The sequence below is a fragment of the Oncorhynchus gorbuscha genome, linkage group LG04, assembly GCF_021184085.1.
Source record: "Oncorhynchus gorbuscha isolate QuinsamMale2020 ecotype Even-year linkage group LG04, OgorEven_v1.0, whole genome shotgun sequence".
Classification (NCBI taxonomy): Eukaryota; Metazoa; Chordata; class Actinopteri; order Salmoniformes; family Salmonidae; genus Oncorhynchus; species Oncorhynchus gorbuscha.
This window is the reverse complement of record NC_060176.1, coordinates 14,310,712-14,334,878: the sequence shown is the minus strand read 5'-3', so window position 1 is coordinate 14,334,878 and position 24,167 is coordinate 14,310,712. Positions and strand designations below refer to the sequence as shown.

The 24,167-nt window shown below is 42.0% G+C and overlaps 1 protein-coding gene across 5 annotated transcripts; it reads left to right on the top strand.

Annotated features, from left to right (window-relative positions):
- The first annotated feature begins 648 nt into the window (after nt 1–648).
- Nucleotides 649–23,653, top strand: LOC124033692 (differentially expressed in FDCP 8 homolog). Of its 5 annotated transcripts, none has more exons than XM_046345874.1 (12): nt 649–776; nt 8,381–8,503; nt 10,484–10,581; nt 10,793–10,954; nt 13,001–13,142; nt 13,489–13,653; nt 14,335–14,462; nt 14,911–15,024; nt 15,544–15,624; nt 22,195–22,335; nt 22,483–22,592; nt 22,881–23,653. In XM_046345874.1, the coding sequence occupies exons 2-12, from the start codon at nt 8,395–8,397 to the stop codon at nt 22,972–22,974; spliced, it is 1,344 nt and encodes a 447-aa protein (XP_046201830.1). In that variant the 5' UTR covers nt 649–776; nt 8,381–8,394; the 3' UTR covers nt 22,975–23,653. The 5 variants fall into 5 exon arrangements, with proteins under 5 accessions (XP_046201830.1, XP_046201829.1, XP_046201833.1 ...); XM_046345873.1 differs by lacking the exon at nt 649–776 and adding an exon at nt 5,306–5,566; XM_046345877.1 differs by lacking the exon at nt 649–776 and adding an exon at nt 5,319–5,566 and having other exon boundaries at nt 10,805–10,954.
- Nucleotides 23,654–24,167: the final 514 nt, after the last annotated feature.

Sequence of the window (24,167 nt, the reverse complement as noted above, 5' to 3'; positions counted from 1 at the left end):
TTGTTTTGCTACACTGTGTTCAGGGTTTCTGAGGTTGTTTTTAGTGGAAACCGGAACAGTGTATTGCAGTACAATGACTAGGGGTCTTTCTTCTAGAAAAATAGGATAAAGCAGAGCCTTGTTGAACTTGGACTCCACTGCATGACAGTCCCATGTGGAGGTGACCTAGATGCTGGATAAAAATACTGGATCTCAGTCCCCTGGAGGTTGAGGCACACCTTGGGCAGCATGGGTGGAGTCTGGATAGAACAGGCTGTGAGGAGCTAAGATGGTGGATGATCTACAAGTGTCAAACTGATTCCACAGGAGGGTTGCGTGTCTGAGTTTTTTTCTCCTCCCTTGGACTTAAGGTCACTGACTAGTAAGGAACTCTCCTCACCTGGTTGTCTAGGTCTTAATTGAAAGGAAAAAACAACGGATACTAGGGCTAGGCCCTAATGGGATGAGTGTGACACCGCTGATCTACAAGATGGTCTGCTGAAGGCCTTCCAATTACATACTTATCTGCATGGTCTAAAACATGTAGGCAACCCTGGTCCTGGAGTGTCACAGGCACTTCATGTTTTGGATTTAACTGACCTGGAAGACCAGGTGTGTTGAGTTTAGGCAATCACTGAACTGATCAATTAGTTTAGATGGTCAGGTGTGGTGCCTTGTTGTAACAAAATCGAGTCGATTACCCCTGTTCTAAAAGGAGGCAGACACTAGTGCAAACGGTTAGAGCCCATTGATTTGAAGGACAAGGAGGAACAGTTGAAATGTGCAAAGTGCAAAAGGTAGTGAAAAAGGGTATTGTTTTTGTGGACATTACTGTAGTATTTACTACAGGTTATTTTTGGATAATACTGTAGTATTTACTATAGTATTCTACAGTATACTACAACATTCTATGGTAAGTACTACACATGATCAAGGGACACGTGTGTGTGTGTGTGTGTGTAGTATATTATTATACAGTTTACTATAGAATTCTATGTAGTATTCTATAGTAAACTGTAGTATTTTCTCATGTGGGAAGTATAGAGATGAGGAAGGCCTGTTGACTGTAGGGAGAGGCCTAGTGAGTCAGTGTCTCACTTGCAGCCAAGCTGTAGTGGAAAGCGACATATACAGCTCACAGCACAGACCAGCTAGGCTGATGCACTGGATCACGACACACAGAACGTATGGAGGGGCCAATCAAATTAAAGTGTATTTGTCACGTGCGCCGAATACAACAGGTTTAGACCTTACAGTGAAATGCTTACTTACACGCCCTTAAACAACAGTGCAGTTAAGTAAAAATAGGTATTAGGTAAACCGTAGATAAATAAAAAAAATTACAGTAGCGAGGCTATATACAGTTGAAGTTGAAAGTTTACATACACTTAGGTTGGAGTCATTAAAACTTGTTTTTCAACCACTCCACAAATGTCTTGTTATCAAACTATAGTTTTGGCAAGTCGGCTAGGACATCTACTTTGCATGACACAAGTAATTTTTCCAACAATTGTTTACAGACAGATTATTTAAATGATCATTTACTGTATCACAATTCCAGTGGGTCAGAAGTTTATATACACTAAGTTGACTTCCTTTTAACAGTTTGGAAAATTCCAGAAAATAACATCATGGCTTTAGAAGCTTCTGATAGGCTAATTGACATCATTTGAGTCAATGTACCTGTGGATGTATTTCAAGGCCTACCTTCAAACTCAGTGCCTCTTTGCTTGACATCATGGGAAAATCAAAAGAAATCAGCCAAGAGCCAAGGTTCATTCTTGGGAGCAATTTCCAAACTCCTGAAGGTACCACGTTCATCTGTACAAACAATAGTACGCAAGTATAAACACCATGGGACCACACAGCCGTCATAGCGCTCAGGAAGGAGACGCGTTCTGTCTCCTAGAGATGAACGTACTTTGGTGCGAAAAGTACAAATCAATCCCAGAACAACAGCAAAGGACCGTGTGAAGATGCTGGAGGAAACAGATACAAAAGTATCTATATCCACAGTAAAACAAGTCCTATATCGACATAACCTGAAAGGCCGCTCAGCAAGGAAGAAGCCACTGCTCCAAAACCGCCATAACATAGCCAGACTATGATTTGCAACTGCACATGGGTACAAAGATTGTACTTTTTGGAGAAATGTCCTCTAGTCTGATGAAACACCATCACAACCGTGAAGCACGGGGGTGGCAGCATCATGTTGTGGGGGTGCTTTACTGCAGAAGGGACACTTCACAAAATAGATGGCATCATGAGATAGGAAAATTATGAGGATATATTGAAGCAACATCTCAAGACATCCGTCAGGAATTTAAAGCTTGGTCGCAAATGGTGTTCCAAATGGACAATGACCCCAAGCATACTTCCAGAGTTGTGGCAAAATGGCTTAAGGACAACAAAGTCAAGGTATTAGAGTGGCCATCACAAAGCCCTGACCTCAATCCTATAGAAAATGTGTGGGCAGAACAGAAAAAGCGTGTGCGAGCAAGGATGCCTACAAACCTGACTCAGTTACACCATCTCTGTCAGGAGGAATGGGCCAAAATTCACCCAACTTATTGTGGGAAGCTTGTGGAAGGCTACCCAAAACACTTGACCCAAGTTAAACAATTTAAAGGCAATGCTACCAAATACGAATTGAGTGTATGTAAACTTCTGACCCACTGGGAATGTGATGATAAAAAAAAGAAAATACATTTTCTCTACTATTATTCTGACATTTCACATTCTTGAAATAAAGTGGTGATGCTAACTGACCTAATACAAGGAATTGTTACTAGGACTAAATGTCAGGAATTGTGAACAACTGAGTTTAAATGTATTTGGCTATGGTGTATTTAAACTTCGGACTTCAACTGTACAGGTGGTACTGGTGCAGAGTCAGTGTGCGGGTGCACCAATTAGTCTGGCTATTTGAGGTAATATGTACATGTAGGATTAGTTAAAGTGACTATGAATAGATGATAAACAAAGAGGGGGTTGTAGGGCACAATGCATAGTCTGGGTAGCCATTTGATTGGCTGTTTGTTCAGTCTTATAGCTTGGGGGTAAAAGCTGTTGAGAAGCCTTTTGGTGCAAGACCTGGTGCTCCGGTACCGCTTGCCATGCAGTTGCAGAGAGAACAGTCTATGACTGGGGTGGCTGGATTCGGAGGCTGAGCAGTTGCCTTACCAGGCAATGATGCAACCAGTCAGGATGCTCTCGATGTTGCAGCTGTAGAACCTTTTGAGGACTCATGCCAAATCTTTTTCATTTCCCGAGGGGGAATAGGCTTTGTCGTGCCCTCTTCACGACTGTCTTGGTGTGTTTGGATCATAATAGATTGTTGGTGATGTGGACACCAAGGAACTTGATGCTCTCAACCTGCTCCACTACAGCCCCGTCGATGAGAATGGGGACGTGCTCTTATTCCTGTAGTCCGCAACCATCTCCTCTGTCTTGATTACGTTGAGGGATGGGTTGTTATTTTGGCACCACCCGGGCCAGGTCTCTGACCTCCTCCCTATCGGCTGTCTCGTCGTTGTCAGTGATCAGGCCTACCACTGTTGTGTCGGCTGAAAACTTAATGATGGTGTTGGCGTCATGCCTGGCTATGCAGTCGTGGGTGAACAGGGAGTACAGGAGGGGACTGAGCACGCACCCCTGAGGGGCTCCAGTGTTGAGGATCAGCGTAGCAGATGTGTTGCACCTACCCTTACCACTCGGGGGTGGCCCGTCAGGAAGTCCAGGATCCAGTTACAGAAGGAGGTATTTAGTCCCAGGATCCCTAGTTTAGTGATGAGCTTTGAGGGCACTATGGTGTTGAGCTGTAGTCAATGAATAGCATTCTCACGTTGGTGTTCCTTTTGTCCAGGTGGGAAAGGGCGGTGTGGAGTGCAATAGAGATTGCAACATCTGTGGATCTGTTTGAGCGGTATGCAAATTGGAGTGTGACTAGGGTTTCTGGGATAATGGTGTTAATGTGAGCCATGACCAGCCTTTCAAAGCACTTCATGGCTATGGACGTGAGTGCTACGGGTCTGTAGTCATTTAGGCAGGTTGCCTTAGTGTCCTTGGGCACAGGGACTATGGTGGTCTGCATGAAACATGTTGGTATTAGACTCAATCAGGAACATATTGAAAATTTCAGTTGGTCAGCACATGCCCGGAGCACCCGTCCTGGTAATCCGTCTGGCCCAGCGGCCTTGTGAATGTTGACCTGTTTAAAAGATCTTACTCACATTGGCTGTGGAGAGTGTGATCACGCAGTCTCCCTGAACAGCTGATGCGCTCATGCATGCCTCAGTGTTGCTTCCCTCGACGCGAGCATAGAAGTGATTTCAGCTCGTCTGGTAGGCTCGTGTCACTGGGCAGCTCGCGGCTGTGCTTCCCTTTGTAGTCTGTAATAATTTGCATTCCCTGCCACATTCGGCGAGCGTTGGAGCCGGTGTAGTACGATTCAATCTTAGTCCTGTGTTGGCGCTTTGCCTGTTTGATGGTTCATCTGAGGGCGTAGTGGGATTTCATATAAGTGTCCGTGTTAGAGTCCCGCTCCTTGAAGCCGGCAGCTCTACCCTTTAGCTCAGTGCGGATGTTGCCTGTAATCCATGGCTTCTGGTTGGGGTATGTACGTACAGTCACTGTGGGGACAACATCGACGATGCACTTGTTGATGAAGCCAGTGACTGATGTGGTGTACTCCTCAATGCCATCGGAGGAATCCCGGAACATATTCCAGTCTGTGCTAGCAAAACAGTCCTGTAGCTTAGCATCTGCGTCATCTGACCACTTCTTTATTGAACGAGTCACTGGTGCTTCCTGCTTTAGATAATCCAGCAGCAATTGGGAGACTTCAGTGCAACAGTTGCAATAATTAGATAGATCTTCCTCAATGGTACTATTTGTTCTCTCCTGCCAAAGGAAACAAGGAGGAAGGATGATAATAGAGGGGCACAGTAAGGAAGCTATACCCAGATAACACTGCCAAAAATGGTAGAGAAAGTATTTGACACTGCTAGCAAAGTAAAGGCCATATCTAGTTATGTTAACACATTATAGAGGAGAGATGAGAAGAGCTACTTGAGAGGTGGCTCTATAATGACCCCAACACAAAAGCAATATTTTCCTTTCTTGCTCTGGCATTCATGAGCTGACGATGACCCTGTTGGTTTTAAACAAGCAGACAATGAACAAAAAAACAGTCTCTAAAGCAATCTTCACCAAACGCTACTCAGATTTTGTGCAGCTCTTTTTTTAGGCGTTGAGACAGAGCTAGTGATTCAATAAACAAAATGCCACGATATCCAGGTTGATTTATGAATGTTGTCTCGTGTACGCATGCATCAAGTGCATACCACTATTGCCAGCAAAACACCAGTCATGGTTGTTGTTACATAAATGTCCCGCGAGGTATCGCTGCAAAGATGTATTCCTGCGCTGACAGAGAAAAACATTGGAATCATTCTGTGTGATGGTGATGACAGAGAACCAAAGGATACAGGCTATATTTGCGAAGAAAACTGATTGCACAGCGTTCAAAGTGTCCAACATCAATAATATACGGATGAAATCGTGTTGTTTGACGGTGGACAATGGGGTAAGTAAACTGTCTAGGGAATGTTAGCTAGCAAGTAGGCTAGCTAGCTAAGCTAACGACTGTTTTCCTAGCAAGCTGGCTATTAATATTTACATTGATTTTATTTTTCACAGCTAACATTGTTGATAACATTGCCGTTTATAGTTACTGGCTACTTGGCTCATGCAAGTCTTCCAATGTTTTAAAACTCGGAACCTTCTTACGTGCTACCCTTTTGTTTGGTAGGTAACGTTATTTAACTAGCAAGTTGAGTTACTATTAAATTACTAGATAGAGGGCTAATGTCAGAAACCCTTGACGTTCCAAAATGGAGTGATATGGCAGCCATATTGGTCAGGGAGATATCCAAAACAGTCTAAATGGAATGCATGGCAGTAGAGGCATACTCCGGATTTTAGTTATGCAGCAAAATAAAAGTATGGCATGTGATATCAAATTGTTTAATATAATTATTGTCAACCTAAAATATTGTAATGGAATTATACAGGTTGTATACCGTTTTTTGTATAAAACAGAGTTGTGGACTCCAGTCACATGATATGATGAAATGTGATGACTTGATAGAAAAGGAAAATGACTTGGAGCATCAGCACTCGACTTTGACATGAGATTTATGAATTAAAATGATCTGGCCAGGTTTGTAATATTTTGTGGCACAGATTATACTGTGGATTGACTTCTACACGTAGCCAGAGACAGTAGCCGCAGCATCGCCCTTGTAAAAAAAACCTGCAACAGATTGGCTAGTGAAACGCACACTTGGCACTCTGATCGGACCAGCAAACTGTCAATCAACACAGTTCGGGTGAGCTAGCGAAGCGATTGATGATTTGCTGTACCACTATACGATCGAGTGTAGCGCAAAAGAGACGATAAATATGTAGCTCCAAAAAAAATGTGGTGATCAAGAATATTAACGGTTTTACTTTGTAAGCTCACCAGCAATTGGGCAACACGTATTAACATATGCCTACTGGTGTTTTGGTATGTAACAATAGCTTGAAATTGGTAATTTACTTATGAAGCTGGCATTTGGAATTTGTTGTTAAAATGAATTATTACTGTGGCGAAGACGCACCATAGCCTCCTGCGCGGCTCCAGCCTCCGCTTTTTTCCTGTTGTTAAGATGTTTGCTCTTCACACGTTTAAATGCATATGCCATATGAGGTAAATCTATATTCCATCAAATACTACAATAATGGCTAAAGTTTCATCATTCTATATTCATACCGTTTATTGCAATACGTAGAGATTTATGTTTCTGGTTTGATAAACATACGATTGATACCACTTAATTTAGCCAACCATTTCTTACTCTGAGTTGGCGCGATGTGTATAGTGCACATTAACGTTCGTAAGACTCACAAAGTAGAAGTTCTGTTGATTAAATTCAATGTATTGTTTCCTTTGTTCATATTCCCTGGGTTATGTCGGGGTTCTGTGTGTCTGTGTCCTATGACTCTGTCATGTTTGTTGTGTGTGAACATATTATTGTTCCATGTATGCATGGGGTTGAAATATCATAATCATTAAGTCTGATTAAGACCAATGTACCAATGGATGTGGAAATTTCCGTTTACATTGTAGAACCAGTTTATTGGTTGTAATTGCCAATTGGGTAATTGTATGGTCTTGGGGGCCAAGCGCTTATATTATGTAGGCCTACCTGTTTGAGCTCCTGGTAGATTTGGTTTCTCAGGGGGGAGCGTGTACAGTCTTGCCCTCGACCTGTGTCCATTCAGATAGAACAGGTTAAGCCTGATACAGAGGCTATTTCTTTTGGGCTATTGCCTGTGTATATTTGGTAAATCTACTCATATTTTGTGTGATCTGGCTTTCACCATTGGATTACCAAGACGTGTAAATAAGTCTACATTCTGAGCATGTTGACGTGTCTTCTGCTGATGTCTTGACTGCTACAAGTCCCTATTTTACTATTACATAGGCTAGTCAAAATGTGTTGTAGCAAAATAATGGAAAGGGCTGTCTGGTAGCCTCAATAGATAGACAAAGATTTGTAGTTGGACAAGGCGTTTGCATGTATAGTTATTTTTTTTAATTGACTGGACTTGCTCTTAGAATGCACGACTTGGACTTTGCTTGAGTCTTGAACTGTTCTACTTGGGTCCAAACTTGACTTGCTCTTAGAATGCACGACTTGGACTTGGCTTGAGTCTTGAACTGTTCTACTTGGGACTGGACTTGACTTGCTCTTAGAATGCACGACTTGGACTTGGCTTGAGTCTTGAACTGTTCTACTTGGGACTCGACTTGAGGCTCATCTTGTGACTTGACGCTCGAATAATAGTGACTTGGTCCACCTCTGGTAAAATATCTTCTAAATGCATGTAAAATAATAAAATATAGTATTTGAGGACATGTTTGGGCTATAAGTCAAAGCAAAAACAGTGACAACCCTCTAAACTATTACTTTGAATGGGAGTCTTGCTTGTTTTCAGACAGTGCAGTCGCTCATCTGAGCTGATCCTGCAGTTCTGATGACTGCTAAGTTTATGTGTCTATGATAATGCATATTAGATGTGTCTATCTGATCCCTACAAGACATCATAACATTTCCTCATGCTTATGGTAGCTCACCTTCATCTATAAAACATGGAAGATCAACACTCACAGGATCAAATGACAAAGCAATAAATGGCAGTACAGCCATTTTGACTGGATAGAAAATAACCACTCTGACCTTGAGGGAGTGTCAAGTTAGAGCCAGTTTGACCCCCCCCCCCCCCCCCCCTGGTCCATGTGTCACTCGTCCTTCTGGTTCATGACTGACCATGTGTTGTGTGTCTTCCACAGATGTAGCCGGTGAGATGGAATATCATGAGAGACCTGCTACTTTTCGCCAAGCCCGCCTCAACCCCTTTGATCGGGGAGAGGAGGAGGGCGGCCCCCCAGGGGGTAAATCCCCCTCTCGAGATGGTGAGTGTGACTGGCGGGTTGAATAGTAGCCTAGTTCATTGATGGGTCCCAATATACATGTGTTATAGAATGTGAAATGAATTAACACCAGTGCTGAATGTGATTGCCATGTGATGAAAAGAGAATGCAGAGGCAGATTCTGTGTGTTTTACTCATCTCAGCAAAGGCCTGGAGAATGGATGAGCCGGCAACCTGATGACACTGCAGCAGTCTCTTATGGAAGATGGAGTAGTGCAGTAGCCTGGTGGGAAGTCAGTTCATGTTGTCTGTGCAGTCAGTCTGCATCTGCAAGTTTAGTGCTGCAACCGGTACCAGAGCAAGCTTTGTCTGCAGAACTATAGTCTGCAAGAGATGGAACAATCTATACATTTTGAAATGATGTGACTGACTGTACAGCTAAACAACAGCATAGACTGAAAGAGGAAGAAGGCTGCTGTCCTTTCCAGATCTCTGTTGCTTAATATCTGATTTAGTACCACTCTTGCAACAGTGCCCTAACCATTGAGCTCATCAACAACATCAACTGACCCTGGATCTGTAGTTATGGGCCAAAAGTAATGAGAGGAACTGAGACAGGAGCATTAGGTGGTACTGTGGTTCAGAACGATTCCTGTAATCGTATGCCTACACTTAGCTCAATTCACTGTCTAGGCTTCAGCTGCATCTGTCTGCCTCTCCAGCACTTTCTGGCAGCCAGCGACTCAGCATGTCTTGTCTCTCGCTACCATGATGTCATCTGAGGTGTATGCAGGTACAAACAGTATGCAGGCCTAGATAGTGAGATTAGCTATGGGTTTACTTGATACAGGCTACCTTGAGACTACTACCTGCTGAATGTTGTTTGTAATGATATGTTCTGGCTCTAGGTCAATCTGTTGAACTAGTCAGTTGTTAGACATCCAAAATGCTTATTGCCGAGGGTCCAGGCTAACTGCTGATGTAATAGCACATGTCATGTAGCATCTCTGTATTTTCATAATATATATATTTTTTTTATGATGATAGGAGGGGAATCTTGTCCCTTGTGATCTTTAGGCCTAATTGATCCATTTCTTACTGTGTTGAGGCGTCTGTTACAGCCAAAAATAAAAGCTTTGGGAAGCAGCTTTTTATCAGGAAGTGGTCTTTGGAGATGTAGAAGCTTAGAGTTTCAAAGAGGCTAGCCCTCAGCCAATGTCTGGTACCCTGGCACAAAACCAGACAAAATGGCTTAAAGCCTCTCTCTGGTTCCTCCAAGGCTTTAAATATTTGATCAGTTTACATGCCCCCAAGCCTACTAGCACTCCCTTTGATTTAAAGACTGGAGAGCTGAACTGTGTATGTTCTGGTGCTGAAGTTGGGAGCCGAGCTAAACCGAGGAGAACTTTCTTCATCAGATTGTCAGATTGCTTTGAGCTGTGTGATTAGTCTGATAATACAGCAACCCACATTTGAGTTGGTGTCAGAGAATAAAGCTCCTATCTGCCATGACTTGTCTTTGTACTATAATTCTAAATTCTTTGTTGTCAAACCCTTTAATGAAGTAGCATAAACGTGCCCCAAATAATTTTACGAAGAAGAATAAGATTATTGCAAATCAGGGACAATAGCCTTTGTTAAATCCAATAGGTGAGGTGTAAATTGTGGGAGCGTAAGCTGATGTCTGGCCCACATCCTTACAGTGGGACTGTTAGATGAATCATATCTGCCTGTTAATCTTGAGGCTGTATAGGCTTAAGTCTGTTACCTAGTGACCTTTAGCACTTCAAAGGCAGTTTCTCTTTGGTTTTAAACAGAGCACATATTTGCATAAAAATAGTATATTGTGACTGCTTTATCCACTCAGGGTGAAACTCCTTTTAGACAAATGTGTGTTCTGTAAAAGGTTGTGTGTGTAGTCATGTGTGAGTTTTAAGTGGGCGTGCGTGAGCTTTACTGTGTTGTGTGTGTGTGTGTGTGTGAGAACAATGCTTACAGTACTTCTTGTCTGTCTTTCTTCAGAGCTGAGACCTGAGGTCTTCTCCTCTAAGAGCAGAAACCAGAGTTTGGACCGAGCCATGGACCTGGGACTGGCAGAGGACCACTTCTCTCGACCTGTCGTAAGAACAATCCTTATACGTCCATTTTGGATGTTGGTGAACCACTGACTAGTCGGTGTGGTTGCATGAAAAGTAATTCTTAATGGAAACAACTGTGATGGATACACTTGTCTGTCTATGTGCAGTTTAAATGTCAATCAGTATGTGTTAATGTGAGATTTGGTGTCTGCTCATGCATGGACTTATGTGTGTTTGTGTGTTTTTACTGTATGTCCCCGTGCAGGGCTCATTTGTAGCGTCGGACATTGAGCAGCTGAAGATGGCCATAGAGGAGTGTAAGAGATTAATCCTGGAGCTGCCTGAGCATTCAGAGAGACAGAAGGACGCTGTGGTCAAACTCATCCACCTACGCCTCAAACTACAGGAGCTCAATGTAAGACCAGGGGAGAGGGGAGGCTAGAGGGACGTATTGAACTGCCCAGAGGCCATGAGTTAAGGGGGCAAGGAATTAGTCATGGGAGGTAGATGGCAGTAGTCATATCTATGTAGAAGAGTCGAGCAACGTAGAAGAGTCAACCAACGTAGAAGAGTCAGAGCACTTACTTGTGAACATGAACTGTGTATGCATGAAAGCCATTCACAAATCATTCACTACCTCTGGAAATGTCAATACAATATTACTGTGTAACATACAGTGCCTTCAGAAAGTAGTCTTTTTCCACATTTTGTTGTTTTCCAGCCTAAATTTTAAATGTATTAAATTGAGATTTTGTGTCACTGGCCTACACACAATAACCCATAATGTCAAAGTGGAATTATGTTTTTAGAAATGTTTACAAATTCAATAAAAATGAAAAGCTGAAATGTCTTGAGTCAAGTATTCAACTCCTTTGTTATGGTAAGCATAAATAAGTTCAGGAGTAAACATTTGCTTAACAAGTCACATAAGTTGCATGGACTCAATAATAGTCTGCAATAATAGTGTTTAACATTATTTTTTGAAATGACTACCTCCGCTCTGTATCCCACACTGACAATTAACTGTAAGGTCACTCAGTCGAGCAATGAATTTCAAACACAGATTCAAACACACAGACCAGCAAGGTTTTCCAATGCCTCGCAAACAAGGGCACCTAATTGAGTAAAAAAAAGCAGACATTGAAATATCTCTTTGAGCATGGTAAATGTATTAATTACACTTTGAATGGCATATCAATAAACTCAGCCACTCTGTTGCCGGAGAAGAAGGAAACTGCTCAGGGATTCCATCATGAGGCCCATGGTGACTTTAAAACAGTTAGAGTTTAAAGGCTGTGACAGGAGTAAACTGAAGATTGATCAACAACATTGTAGCTACTCTACAATACTAACCTAAATGCCAGAGTGCATCCTGTTTGCAATAAGGCACTAAAGTAAAACTGCAAAAAAATGTAGCTAAGAAATTAACTTCATGCACTGAATACAAAGTGTTATGTTTGGGGCAAACACAACATATCACTGAATACCACTCTATATTTTTTTTCAATCATGGTGGTAGCTGCATCATGTTATGGGTATGCTTGTCATCGGCAAAAACTGAGTTTTTATTTATTTTTTAGGATAAAAATAAATGTTATAGAGCTAAGCACAGGCAAAATCCTAGAGGAAAACCTGGTTCAGTCTGCTTTCCAACAGACAATGGGAGACAAATTCACCTTTCAGCAGGACAATAACACAGGCCAAATATACACTGGAGTTGTTTACCAAGATGACATTGAATATTCTATAGTGGCCAAGTTAGTTTTGACTTAAATCAGCTTGAAAATCTATGGCAAAACTTGAAAATGGCTGTATAGCGATGATCAACAACCAACTTTATTGAGCTTGAAGAATTTTAAAAAGAATAATGGGGCAAATAATGCACAAGCCAAGTGTGCAAGGTGCTTAGACTTACTCAGAAAGACTCAGCTGTAATCGCTGCAAAAGTTGATTCTAACATGTATTGACTCGGGGGTCTGAATACCTATGTAAATGAGAGAATTCTGTATTTATTTTCAATACATTTGCAAAACTTTCTAAAACATGTTTTCACCTTGTCATTATGGGGTATTGTCTTTTAAATGGGTGAGAGGGGAAAAAAACAATTTAATCCATTTTTAATTCAGACTGTAACCACAAAATGTGGAATAAGTTGAAGGGGTGTGAATACTTTCTGAAGGCAATGTACGTCTTGTTTTGGTCTTCGTGTCCATGTTATGTCAGTCTCTCGCTGTGGTTGTCACATTAACTTTTTAAAAACCATTTGAAACCACCCCGTATAGCCCTTGCAGTGCCTGAATTGTTTAAAATACGGGTTGTTTTGGTGTTATTCACACACTGAGAATGAGTGGGTTGAAAGTGCTGCAGTGAACTCGTCCAGTTGATTAATAACAGAGACTATAGTGTAGGTCTCTGACACAATGCTGTGTTCTGATTGACTCTGCTCCTTGTCACTCAACAGGACCCTGAAGAGGATGAGCCAAACCTGAGGGTACTATTAGAGCATCGTTTCTCCAAGGAGAAGAGCAAGAGTGTGAAACAGACGTGTGATAAGTGCAGTACTATCATCTGGGGCCTCATCCAGACCTGGTACACCTGCACAGGTAAGAGTGCATTAAAACTAAGTCAAAATGTTCTCAGTGGTAAAACCTCATGGACACTGAACGGTTACAGCTGTATGGCTGAACTTGGGTAAACTATAAAAGAGAGAACATTGCTAAGCAACCAAAACTGAATAGCGTTAGTTGCTAGGCAACACTGCCCTCCTGAGACCTTCTATTCTCCTCTATTGGTCGACGTTGGCCCTGGTGAATTAATTGAGTTGGAGAGAGAAATTGAATTGGTGTACCGTATGGCCAACTTTCTCTCCAGAATCTTAAGTCACATATTGAATTTTAAAACGTTAGTTACCCGTTGACTAATATCTCGGTCCCCCTGTCCCTCTCGCAGGATGTTACTACCGTTGCCATAGCAAGTGCTTGAACCTCATCAACAAGTCCTGTGTGAGGTCAAAGGTCAGCCACCAGTCAGAGTACGAGCTAAGCATCTGCCCAGAGATTGGGCTGGACCGGCAGGACTACCGCTGTGCCGAGTGCCGCACGCCTGTGTCACTAAGTGAGTGTTCAGCCTTTATGAGACCGACTTGATAGCCAATTAGCAGTCAGCACAAATTGAAATATATGGGCATGATGTCTATGGACCCTTGTTGTTTTAACACAATCACAGTTATAAAAGCAATGCCTAACCTCTGGTTCAATGGGCTGTGTGGACATTTCTTCTCCTCTCACAGACTAATGTGACTAAACCTACTGTACTGTACAAGGTAAACCTAGAGCCCAGTAAGTGTTTCTCTGTGCGGATCTAAAGAGATTTAGCTAGAGCACAGTCACTCATCCACTCTATGCTAATAGAACAGATGGTGCTTAACTCAGCCTGCTAATCTAATGCACTCACATCGAGCTTGGAGAGTTAAATCAGCTTTGATAGTGTAATGTGATCATTAAAAGTTACAGCAATAGTTACTTGCCAGGATTCTCCTCCCTGGGAGAGGTTGAATGTATGGTAAATCAAAAGATATGCTGAGCTGTAGTATCTCATTAAGAGTTTAATTATGTTGTGGTTAGGAAAATATTTGTTCTGGAATGTGTCAGTGAGTGTTGTGTGACAGTGTTAGTTGCAAGATCAGTGAGTTGTCTCTGAGACAGTTATGTCAGTGAGAGTTGTGTGGCATGGTGTCGTGATCACTCACGGAGCCCCATGCTGCACTGCACTTCACTGTGTTGTGTTGTCCTGTAGGGGGCGTGCCCAGCGAGGCCAGGCAGTGTGACTACACGGGCCAGTACTACTGCAGCACCTGCCACTGGAATGACACCGCTGTCATCCCTGCACGCGTCATCCACAACTGGGAGTTTGAGCCACGCAAGGTACCAAAGAGAGACGTTAATAGCACACTGTTTTTCCTTTATCAATATAGATTTTTTTACACAAGCAGGAACTTCAACAAACTCTACCTTTTATATTACATGATGTTTACACAAGCAGGAACTTCAACAAACTCTACCTTTATATTACATGATGTTTACACAAGCAGGAACTTCAACAAACTCTACCTTTTATATTACATCATGAGCAGCTGGTAAGAGAATGCACCGCTGTTTCCTTTGGTGACCGTGTAATGGATAAAAATCACTGAAGAACCAGGCCTGAAGCAGGGAATAATAATGATCCTATGATGTTGAGAGCATATAACCCTATCACAGTGTATCACATGGAGACAGAACACATTAAAACACTGTTTTCTCAGCGTCTGTGTTTGACTATTTTCATTCTGTGCAGTTCTATCTCTAACAGTGTCCCCTGCTCTCTGGTCAGGTATGTCGTTCCTCCATGCGTTACCTGGCCCTGATGATACCCCGGCCTGTACTGAAACTGAGGGAGGTCAACCCACTGCTCTTCAACTTTGTGGAGGAACTAGTGGAGATCAGGGTAGGTGACATATCAGCAACAGGGACTCTGCATGGGACCCTCCCTTAATAGTGTGTACTGAATGTTTGTGACATAAATTCATTAAAATGTGGTTTTGTCTATTTGTACAGTTTTTGGTTTTGTCTTGCACTCCATATAAACTGGGATTAAGTCTGGGTTTGCTATAGAACTTGTTTTGGGAACTCTTCCTTGTCTGTACTATCACACAGTAGGCCAGTCTTTTGTTTTCAGGACATTCTCACCAGTCAGCGGTTCTATTTGTGCCAGTGTGTTTTGTGGTGAGGGATTAGAATACTGAGGGAGATAGACAGCCGTTTCTGTCATTGGGGAGATTGTCGGGCCAGAGAAGAAAGACACTTGTTTATGGTATATAAAAGAACTAGCTTCATCAGATAGTTTCATGAAATTACAAATATTCACATTCAAAAGCGATTTCCCATAGAACATGTTGTCTGACATTGGCCCATGGAATAAAGGGTGTGACTGATGGCTTGTGTGTGAATGTGTTCCTCCCTGCAGAAGCTCCGTCAGGACATCCTACTGATGAAGCCCTACTTCATCACCTGTAAGGAGGCCATGGAGGCACGGCTGCTACTGCAGGTCAGCAACATCCCCACAATATCAACACATCATCCCCGACATCTTCACCACAGCATCACATAAATATTGCATTCCAATCTCTGTATAAAGGACATTGCATTTGCGTCCAGTGCCTTGCATAAGGGTCTTGCAGCAGTATTGTTAAACAACCCAGAGGAACCCATTTTTGCTGATGTCATGGCTCAGTATGTGCTGCAACAGCGCCACTCTCTGGCCTTTTATTAATAACATGCTGATATAAGAATCATATCAGGTTTAAAATGTGACATGCTTCGTAAACAACAGATGTAGACTAAGTAAAATGTTTACTTACGGGCCCTTCCCAACAATGCAGAATACAATAAAGAAAATAAATATACACTACCGTTCAAAAGTTTTAGAACAACTACTCATTAAATGGTTTTTCTTTATTTTTACCATTTTCTACATTGTAGAATAATAGTGAAGACAAACTATGAAATAACACATATGGAATCATGTAGTAATCAAAGTGTTTAACAAATCAAAATATATTTGAGTTTCTTCAAATAGCCACCCTTTGCCTTGATGACAGCGTCGCACACTCATGGCATTCTCTCAACCAGCTTCACCTGGAATGCTTTTCCAATAGTTTTGAAGGAGTTCCCACATATGTTGAGGACTTGTTGGTTGCTTTTCCATTCACTCTGCGGTCCGACTAATCCCAAACCATCTCAATTGGGTTGATTTCGGGTGATTGTGGAGGCCAGGTCATCTGATGCAGCACTCCATCACTCTAATTATTGGTAAAATAGCCCTTACACAGCCTGAGGTGTGTTGGGTCAATGTCCTGTTGAAAAACAAATGACAGTCCCACTAAGCCCAAACCAGATGGGATGGCGTATCGCTGCAGGATGCTGTGGTAGCCATGCTGATTAAGTGTGCCTTGAATTCTAAATAAATCACAGACTGTGTCACCAGAAAATAACCTCCTCCTCGCTTTACGGTGGGAAATACACATGCGGAGATCATCAGTTCACCCGGTTGGGACCAACAATCTCAAATTTGGACTCCAGGCCCAAGCAAGTCTCTTCTTATTGGTGTCCTTTAGTCGTGTTTTTTTTGTAACAATTTGACCATGAAGGCCTGATTCACAGTCTCCTCGGAACAGTTGATGTTGAGATGTGTCCGTTACTTGAACTCTGTGAAGCATTTATTTGGACTGTAATGCATGTGGCTAATAACTCTAATGAACTTATGCTCTGCAGCAGAGGTAACTCTGGGTCTTCCTTTCCTGTGGCGGTCCTCATGAGAGCCATTTTCATCATAGTGCTTGATGGTTTTTACGACTGCACTTGAAGAAACTTTCAAAGTTCTTGAAATGTTCCGTATTGACTGACCTTCATGTCTTAAAGTAATGATGAACTGTAATTTCTCTTTGCTTATTTGAGCTGTACTTGCCATAATATGGACTTGGTTTTTTACCAAATAGGGCTGTCTTCTGTATACCCCCCCTACCTTGTCACAACTGATTGGCTCAAACACATTAAGGAGGAAAGAAATTCCATAAATTAACCTTTAACAAGGTGCACCTTGTTAATTGAAATACATTCCAGGTGACTACCTCATGAAGCTGGTTGAGAGAATGCCAAGTGTGCAAAGCTGTCAAGGCAAAGGGTAGCTATTTGAAGAATCTCAAATATAAAATATATTTTGATTTGTTTAGCACTTTTTTGTTGTTGTTTCTACATGATTCCATATGTGTTATTTCATAGTTTTGATGTATTCACTATTATTCTACAATGTAGAAAATAGTAAAAAATAAAAACCCTTAAAGGTAATTGTGTCCAAACTTTTGACCGGTATATTTAATAATAGAAAAAACTAACACAAGGAATAAATACACAATGAGCAATGATAGCTTGCCTGTAAATACTGAACAAAAACATAAACGCAACATGTAAAGTGTTGGTCCCATGTTTCATGAACTGTAATAAAGATCTTAGAAATTGTCCATATGCACATATCTATATGTATGATATGCATATGCGTATTTCTCTCAAATGCTGTGCATGAATGTGTTAGGAAGTATTTCTCTTTTGCCAACTTAATCCATCCACCTGACCACTGTGGCATATCAAGAAGCTGATTAAACAGCATGAATATTACACAGGTGCGCCTTGTGCTGGGGATAATAAAAGGCCACTCTAAAATGTGCAGTTTTGTTACACGACACAATGCCAGAGATGTCTCAAGTTTTGAGGGAGTGTGAAATTGGCATGCTGACAGCAGGAATGTCACCTCGGAGCTGTTGCCAGAGAATGTAATGCTCATTTCTCTACCATAAGTCGTTGTTTTAGAGAATTTGGCAGTATGTCCAACTGGCCTCAGAACCGCAGACCACATGTAACTACGCCAGCCCAGGACCTCTACGTTCATCTGCAATCATCTGAGACTAGCCACCCGGACAACCGATGAAACTGGGTTTGCACAACAGAAGAATTGCTGCACAAACTCTCAAACCGTCTCAGGGAAGCTCAACTGCATGCTCAACGTCCTCACTATGGTCTTGACCTGATTGCAGTTTGGCATCGTAACCGATTTCAATAGCCACTGGCACGCTGGACAAGTGTGCTCTTCACAGATGAATCCCGGTTTCAGTTGTACCAGGCAGATGGCAGACAGTGTAGTGTGTGGTGTCGATTGGGTGAGTGGTTTGCTGGTGGGGTTATGGTATGGGAAGGCATAAGCTACAGACAATGAGCACAATTGCATTTTATCTATGGCAGTTTGAATGCACAGAGGTACCATGACGAGAGCCTGAGGCCCATTGTCGTGCCATTCATCCACTGCCATCACCTCATGGTTCAGCATAATGCACAGCCCCATGTTGCAGGGATCTGTACACAATTCCTGGAGACTGAAAATGTTCCAGTCCATGGCCTTCATACTCACCAGACATGTCCACCTGTTGAGCATGTTTGGGTTGCTCTCGATCGACGTGTACAACAGTATTTTCCAGTTCCCGCCAATATCCAGCGTTTTTCACACAGCCATTGACTGATTTCCTTATGAACTGTAACTCAGTAAAACATTTGAAATTGTTGCAATTTGCTTTTTATTTTTGTTCAGTGTTCATGAATCCACAGTACTGAGTCGATGTTCAAGGGTACGGGGAAATGGAAGTAGATATGCACAGTTGAAGTCGGAAGTTTATATACATATAAACTCAGTTTTTTCACAATGCCTGACATTTAGTCCTAGTAAAAATGCACTGTCTTAGGTCAGTTAGGATCACCACTTTATTTTTAATGTCAGGATAATAGTGATTTATTTCAGCTTTTATTTATTTCATCACATTCCCAGTGGGTCAGAAGTTAACATACACTCAATTCGTATTTGGTAGCATTACCTTTAAATTGTTTAACTTGGGTCAAACGTTTCGTGTAGCCTTCCACAAGCTTCCCACAATTAGTTGGGTGAATTGTGGTCCATTCCTCCTGACAGAGCTGGTGTAACTGAGTCAGGTTTGTAGGCCTCCTTGCTCGCACATGCTTTTTCAGTTCTGCCCACAAAATTTCTATGGGATTGAGGTCAGGGCTTTGTGATGGCCACTCCAATACCTTGACTTTGTCCTTAAGCCATTTTGCCACAACTTTGGAAGTATGCTTGGGGTCATTGTGCGTTTGGAAGACCCATTTGCGACCAAGCTTGAACTTCCTGACTGATGTCTTGAGATGTTGCTTTAAAATATCCACGTAATTTTCCTATCTCATGATGCCATCTATTTTGTGAAGTGCACCAGTCCCACCTGCAGCAAAGCACCCCCACAACATGATGCTGCCACCCCCGTGCTTCACGGTTAGGATGGTGTTCTTGGGCTTGCAAGCCTCCCCTTTTTCCTCCAAACATAACGATGGTTATTATGGCCAAACAGTTCCATTTTTGTTTCATCAGACCAGAGGACATTTCTCCAAAAAGTCCGATCTTTGTCCCCATGTGCAGTCGCAAACCGTAGTCTGGCTTTTTTATGGTGGTCTTCCTTGCTGAGCGGCCTTTCAGGTTATGTCGATATGGGACTTGTTTTACTGTGGATATAGATACTTTTGTACCTGTTTCCTCCAGCATCTTCACAAGGTCCTTTGCTGCTGTTCTGGGATTGATTTGCACTTTTCGCACCAAAGTACGTTCATCTTTAGGAGACAGAACACGTCTCCTTCCTAAGCGGTATGGTGGCTGCGTGGTCCCATGGTGTTTATACTTGCGTACTATTGTTTGTACAGATGAACGTGTTACCTTCAGGCGTTTTAAAATTGCTCCCAAGGATGAACCAGACTTGTGGAGGTCTACAATTTTTTTCTGAGGTCTTGGCTGATTTCTTTTGATTTTCCAATGATGTCAAGCAAAGAGGCACTGAGTTTGAAGGTAGGCCTTGAAATACATCCACAGGTACACCACCATTTGAGTCAAATGATGTCAATTAGCCTATCAGAATCTTCTTATGCCATGACATAGTTTTCTGGAATTTTCCAAGTTGTTTAAAGGCACAGTCAACTTTGTATTTTGTAAACTTCTGACCCACTAGAATTGTGATACAGTGAAATAATCTGTGTTACTTGTGTCATGCACAAAGTAGATGTCCGGACCGACTTGCCAAAACTATAGTTTGCTAACAAGAAATTTGTGGAGTGGCTGAAAAATTAGTTTTAATGACTCCAAAGTGTGTGTGTGTGTGTCTGCTTAGTTGTTAGCAGTTATGGTATATGATACATACAGCTCAAGAGGGGATTGTTCTAGTTTGAATGCAAATGAAAAATGCATATGAAAATATTGTCCCAAGTAAGGGTTTGTTTTTACAGGGAAAGGTGCTCAAATTTCAGGCAATGCTTTTAGTTATTACATTATGTGAATTAACATTCAGTTGGTTTAAAGTCAGTTAACCTAATTTAATGGATATGGAAATGTGTCAGTTCCCTCTCTCTATATACAGTGGGGCAAAAAAAGTATTTAGTCAGCCACCAATTGTGCAAGTTCTCCCACTTTAAAAGATGAGAGGCCTGTAATTTTCATCATAGGTACACTTCAACTATGACAGACAAAATGAGAGAGAAAAAATGCAATCACATTGTAGGATTTTTAATAAATTTATTTGCAAATTATGGTGGAAAATAAACTTTTGTTATTGACCAAATACTTATCTCAATACTTTGTTATATACCCTTTGTTGGCAATGACAGAGGTCAAACGTTTTCTGTAAGTCTTCACAAGGTTTTCACACACTGTTGTTGGTATTTTGGCCCATTCCTCAATGCGGATCTCTTCTAGAGCAGTGATGTTTTGGGGTTGTTGCTGGGCAACACGGACTTTCAACTCCCTCCAAAGATTTTCTATGGGGTTGAGATCTGGAGACTGGCTAGGCCACTCCAGGACCTTGAAATGCTTCTTACGAAGCCACTCCTTCGTTGCCCGGGTGGTGTGTTTGGGATCATTGTCATGCTGAAAGACCCAGCCACGTTTCATCTTCATTGCCCTTGCTGATGGAAGGAAGTTTTCACTCAAAATCTCACGATACATGGTGCCATTCATTATTTCCTTTACACGGATCAGTCGTCCTGGTCCCTTTGCAGGAAAACAGACCCGAAGCATGATGTTTCCACCCGCATGCTTCACAGTAGGTATGGTGTTCTTTGGCTGCAACTCGGCATTCTTTGTCCTCCAAACACGACAGGTTGAGTTTTTACCCAAAAAGTTATGTTTTGGTTTCATTTGACCATATGACATTTTCCCAATCTTCTTCTGGATCATCCAAATGCTCTCTAGAAAACTTCAGACGGGCCTGGACATGTACTGGCTTAAGCAGGGGGACACGTCTGGCACTGCAGGATTTGAGTCCCTGGCGGTGTAGTGTGTTACTGATGGTAGGCTTTGTTACTTTGGTCCCAGCTCTCTGCAGGTCATTCACTAGGTCCCCCCGTGTGGTTCTGAGATTTTTGCTCACCGTTCTTGTGATCATTTTGACCCCACGGGGTGAGATCTTGCGTGGGGCCCCAGATCGAGGGAGATTATCAGTGGTCTTGTATGACTTTAATTTCCTAATAATTGCTACCACAGTTGATTTCTTCAAACCAAGCTGCTTACCTATTGCAGATTCAGTCTTCCCAGCCTGGTGCAGTTCTACAATTTTGTTTCTGGTGTCCTTTGACAGCTCTTTGGTATTGGCCATAGTGGAGTTTGGAGTGTGACTGTTTGAGGTTGTGGACAGGTGTCTTTTATACTGATCACAATTTCAAACAGGTGCCATTAATACAGGTAACAAGTGGAGGACAGAGGAGCCTCTTAAAGAACAAGTTACAGGTCTGTGAGAGCCAGAAATCTTGCTTGTTTGTAGGTGACCAAATTCTTATTTTCCACCATAATTTGCAAATAAATTCATTAAAAATCCTACAATGTGATTTTCTTGATTTTTTTTTTCTCATTTTGTCTGTCATAGTTGAAGTGTACCTATGATGAAAATTACAGACCTCATCTTTTTAAGTGGGAGAACTTGCACAATTGGTGGCTGACTAAATACTTTTTTGCCCCACTGTATTTGAATCTCCCGTCCTCTCTTAGCTCCATGATCGCCAGCACTTTGTGGAGAACAATGACATGTACTCGCTGCAGGATTTGATAGACATCTCCAGTGGCAGACTCAGCTGCTCTCTCACAGAGATCCACACTACCTTTGCCAAGCACATCAAACTGGACTGTGACGTGAGTTTTGTACTCTACTTGTCTATCACAAAGGTGAGGAAGAACAGGAATCATTCTGGGGAGAAAACCAGTTGAGCAGGCAGAAGTTTTGCTGAAGCTGTAGAGACCTGTGATACTGAGCTGTGCTCTGTCTTTTGCCCTCTCCAGCGGTGCCAAGCCAAAGGATTTGTTTGTGAGCTGTGTAAGGAAGGAGACATCCTGTTCCCGTTTGATAGCCACACCTCAGTGTGCCACGACTGCTCTGCTGTCTTCCACAGGTCAGTCCCCTATCTGTAGACACCAGGTGAGGCTGATGAGAGGAGCTATAGGAAGATGAACTCATTGATACTATTCCATCCATTACAAACACATCATGCATATGGAAACCACATGTTTGACTCTGTTGCATTTATTCCATTCCAGCCATTACATTGATTCAGTCCTCCTATAGCTCCTTCCACCAGCCTCCACTGGCAGACACGTTTATCAGACATATGTAGTGTTCATGTATAATATCAGTGATTGGTTGACACTTGCCTTTTTCCCTGTGTGCTGTTTCTCTTTAGGGACTGTTTCTATGACAATTCCACAACTTGCCCGAAATGTGCCCGGATGACCGAACGCAAGCACGACGATCCACCGTATCCGAAAGACAAGTAGCCCTGTCGATCTAAGCCTGTCACTGTGACTGACAACCTGTGGGAGTGGCCATGGCACTTTTTCTTATGTTGAGGACCATCAAGACATTTTTATGACACAAACATGACTAGCTTTCTCTCTTGCTCTCTCTCTCTCTTTTGTTTTGTGGGGATGTTAAGTTACTTTTTTCCAGTTCAGTGGACTACGGAAGATGGTAGCAGGATACTAGAGTTTTATATGATCCGGTAATGAAGTGTGATACTCTGAGACTGGCTGCACTGTATAGCCCACAGTAACGCATCCCTGAGCACTTAACCAATGTTGTACAGTTTGTGTGTTACTGTGAGAGAGTACTGTATGGGCATCATGTTGCAGGCATGAATTGCAATGTTGGTCACAATTGTCTTTACCTCTTACAAATCAAATATCTTTAACTACCTTGAAGTAGGTGTTAAATTCCAAATTAATCTTAACAAATCAATTTAACAAAACTACCATTCACCTCCAGGCCTTAACTAACATCGATAACGAGACCGGTATTTTAATGAGGATAGGTCATAGCTCTTCAAGACTTCCTCCCTATGGGCATGAGGTTTCACCCCACTGTTGTGAAACAATGCTTTACATGATGGACAGTGACACTAAAATGTTTTAATTTTAATTGTTTATTTGAACACCACAGAATGATCTGCCTGACACACTTAAGAGAACATGTGGTTTGTATGTTATGTCTTAGGGAACTTTAATGTAGTACAGTAGAATTATTGGGCAGCCATGTAAACAAGGTCACGAGACTAAAGTGAAGGAGAGCTCATTATGATGTGCTGATTAACTATGTCTTAAGTTGACACACTGTGTGCTGACATATTTGGAACTCCAATTGAACACTGCATTTTCCCATTGATCAAGTGATCTATTTACAGTATTTTTGTGAGGGGTTTTGCAGCCCGCATCAAGGTATGGCACATTCTTTTCAGAGATGAGAAAGCTGACGAATTATACTTCTGGGGACATGAGCATGATGATGTTGACAAATTATTTGTTTTAAAATAATGAGTATTTGGTTGTGTTATGTTTTTCCTCTACATCATGATCTTCATAACATGCAAGTGTAATGTTCCATGTGTTAGTGAAAATCCAGATATTAACATGAATTGTAAGATCATGTGAAGTTGAGCATGAATAATGTATTAATAAATTATATGTTGTGAGGA